This window comes from Falco cherrug, chromosome 15 (genome assembly GCF_023634085.1).
Source record: "Falco cherrug isolate bFalChe1 chromosome 15, bFalChe1.pri, whole genome shotgun sequence".
NCBI lineage: Eukaryota > Metazoa > Chordata > Aves > Falconiformes > Falconidae > Falco > Falco cherrug.
The window spans coordinates 1,225,837-1,229,331 of record NC_073711.1 but is presented as its reverse complement, the minus strand read 5'-3'; the positions used below and the strand labels follow the sequence as shown (position 1 = coordinate 1,229,331).

The window sequence follows — 3,495 nt, the reverse complement described above, 5'->3', positions numbered from 1 at the left end:
GCCAGTGCTCCGGCTTCTGTTGCTCACGCTGTTCCAGATCTGCAGCCTCACCCAGTTCTGTGCTTGGGCACAAACACTGCCGATGGCTGGCCCCACTCCAGGGCCGTGGGTGACAGAATCACAGCAGAGGCAGCAGTCAGCAAGCTCAGGAAGTGGCAAGAGGCCCACATGGAAAACGTCTCTGTTCACACTGGATACCCACCTGCGACGCTCACTGCAGAAAGCATGCTGGAGGGAGGCAGAGGACGGCTTTGGCGTGATCAGAAGTAAGGATGGCTTGGCTTTGAAAAACAACATCGGGTGGAGCTCAGGCTCCACTGAGAACAGGCAGCAAGCAGCTCATCATATAGACAGATACTGTGTTGATCCCCAGAACTGAATCAGACTGTATCCACCTCCTAGATCCACCTACGAGGTGTCAGCCCACCCACAGAGCCAGAACTGCTCTGTAGAGGCCTCCTCTCAGGCTCATTCCATGCTGTGCAGCTAGGAACAGCATTTGCCATGTGATATTTGGTCTCAGGCCTTTCCCAGGCAGAGGTGAATGCTACAGAGGACCTTTTTTAAGGGCATTTTTATTTTTGCCTCTTACTCTAGGATGGGGAAGGCCTCAGGACCAAGGCAGGTTCTGGACACATACTGGATATGGCCTTGAGCCTTCATGTCTACCAGTGGGGCAAATGACAGAGGTGGAAACAACTGCTATTTTATGCATAGCAGCCTCATTTTCAGATTAGGGTATCTTCTCAGATAATAAACCTCTTTTAAATGACATTTTCTTGCCATGTGGATTAAATGGACATAATTTTATGAGAAGCAATTAAATATCATCATAGCCTCTGGCAAGGTCAGCAGTCTGGCCACCAATGCTATGTGGCAGGGCATGCAGACGTGTGCTCCTGGGATGAGTTGGTGTGTAGGGACCCTTGCAGTCCCAAATCCAGCCCTACAGCCCTGATAGGACAAAGCAACCCTCCTGCATGGGGCTTTCCCTGGCTCTGAGGCAGCCGTTCCTCCAGCTCCTTTGCCACAGCTCGGCATTCAGCCAGTCACTCATTAACTCACTTTACAGCCCAGGCCAAACAGCAACAGCTCAGTCTGTGCTGCCCTGCACCTCTCCCTGGTGTGCAGTGTCTGCAGCTGCTCTGCGCTTGCCATGCTAGCTCCTGGGCAGACACGGCAGCAGCCGAGGAACAGCAGGAGCCCTCTGTGTGGTCCCAGTGGCACGGCAGCAAGCTCAGACCCCTACCCCCTGCCTCTGCCTTGGGTGGGCACAACCCAGAGTGGGGACGACCCTGCCACCTCTCTGGCTGCAGGTTTGACTGCAGCAGGAGACAGGTTTAGGGGGTGGCTCAGCCAGCAGCTGTAGGATCATGAGTTTGATTTAGGAAGGGCAGTGACTGGGAGCGCTTGTGGTCCCAGATGGATTTAGGACTTGTGCACACCTCCCAGCCTCCGCCACCTGGGCCAGGAGCCAAAGGTGACAGAGCCAGTGCTGTGTGAGCAGCCCTGCCCCAGGTGCCTGGGGCTCATCACCTGGAGAGCTGGCACTGTGGGCAGAGGGGAGGGCAGGTGGATCCCAGGGCTGGGCAGGGGAAGCCAGGCAGTGACAGGTAAAGGATCTCAGCCTGTGGAATGAGTGCTGAGGGCTTGGTCCCAAGAGGCAGAAGGCTGCTCTTGCCAAGGCTCTCCAGGCAAAAACCTAATGTGTGCCACACACCTGCAATTTGGGGTGCCTGGGGCTGGTGCAAAACAGGCTGTGCTGTGCCCCTGTGAGGCTGTGGGCTGGCTGGAATTTGGCCACGCTGATGTCTGGGAGTTAGCATCCAGGTAGGTTCCACCCTGTCTGTGGTCTCCTCCACAGCTTGTGGGCCCCGAGTTCATGGTCGCAATGCAGGAGATAAGCTGGAAAGCTTGGAAAGCTGGTGGCAGCCGCTCCTTACCGTGTCAGTCCTGAAGCTGCAGGCAGGACACAGTGGGGAGAGGTTTGGTGCCTCTGCCAGGGAAACAGCGGCCGTTCCCCAGGTGAAAGAGAACTCTTCTTTTCACACCTGCAGCCAGCTGGGAGAGCTGCAGCCGCACGTCCTTCTGCCAGCAGGAGTAGAGCAGGGGGTTCAGGAGAGAGTTGCAGAGTCCCAGCAGCCAGAGGTAGTTCTCAATGACTTTGTAGGGGAAGCACTCAGTGCAGACAGTTTGCACGATGCTGGCAATGAAGAATGGCAACCAGGAGAGCGTGAAGCACCCGATGAGCACAGCCACGGTTCGCATGGCCTTCATGTCGCTGGTGGTGCGGGATGGGGGGCAGCTGCGCGCCAGCCCTGCATGCTCCACTTCCTGGATGTGCTGCACGTGCACCGAGGCAATTTTCAGCATGTCGCAGTAGAGATAAATGAAGAGAAAGAGCGCTGGGAAGAAGCCGACGCAGAAGACGGTGAGCATGTAGGTGGGGTGGAAGACCCCGAAGAAGGAGCACTTCCCATCAGCAGAGACCTTCTGAAAACCTGGGGAGAGGACTGGGAGGAAGCCGATGATGGCAGCGAGCAGCCAGAGCCCCACCAAGCGCACTCCGACCCGCAGGCCTGTCACCAGCTGGAAATAGTGGAAAGGCTTCCTGATTGCCAGGTGCCTGTCACATGCAACCAGAATCAGGGATAGGATAGAGGCAGCAGAAGAGGAGGTCACAAAAGCCATTCTCAGGACGCAGAAGATCTGGGGTCGATATAAGGGCTGGGAAAACTCATCCATGACCAGACCCATGACTGTAAAGCCAACCATGGCATCCGCAACAGCAAGATTAAGGACAAAATAGAGCCCCTTGGAGCCGCTCTTCTGGATGAGGCGAAGGAGCGCAACAGCCACCAGTGCATTGGCAGTGATGATGAGCGAGGCCAGCACAGCGAGGATGGCTCCCAGGGCCGAGCTAGCCATGGCTGTCCCCTGTGGGGCACAGCCTAAGGATGACGTGTCCCCAGCACGATTCAAGGGCATCCCTCACCTGGGGTTTCGTGGCATGTACAGCTCAGTAGCCAGGCAGCAGCGAGTGCAGCCCCTCACCCTCCAGGTGATGCAGCAAAAGCACGGGGTGTAGCGGTGTCCCTCCAGGTGGGGAGCAGAGCTCTCCTGAGCAGCTGCCTGCCGGAAGGGATGGGCGCACTCACAGCACCCGTCGTGCCCACAGAGGTCCCTCCCCTCCAGCCACGTTTCCAGACAACCCTGGAGCAGGGGTTGAGCAGCAAGCACCTGAGCAGGAAGCTGCCAGGATGGCACACGGGGTGGTGGCCATCCCCCAGCCGAGCACCAAGGAGCCAAGCAGAGGCAGTTCCCTGCTTTGGCACGGGTGCTGGAAATAGGGAACAAGCAAAGAGGGCTCCCAGCTCCCAGCCCCACGGGCACGTGTAGGTGCACAGCTCATGGGGCTCCTGCAGCGTCACTGCCAGACCCAGGGCAGCCTCTTCCCGCAGAGACCAAGGGAACAACACTGATCCCTTGTCAGAG

At 57.5% G+C, this 3,495-nt stretch overlaps 1 protein-coding gene across 1 annotated transcript; it reads right to left on the bottom strand.

The window, feature by feature from the left end:
- Positions 1 to 791: 791 nt before the first annotated feature.
- GPR119 (G protein-coupled receptor 119) lies at positions 792 to 2,928 on the bottom strand. The gene has a single exon (XM_005441960.2). It carries the CDS (start codon positions 2,926 to 2,928, stop codon positions 1,948 to 1,950), a length of 981 nt encoding a protein of 326 aa, XP_005442017.1. The 3' UTR covers positions 792 to 1,947.
- Between the last annotated feature and the right edge of the window lie 567 nt (positions 2,929 to 3,495).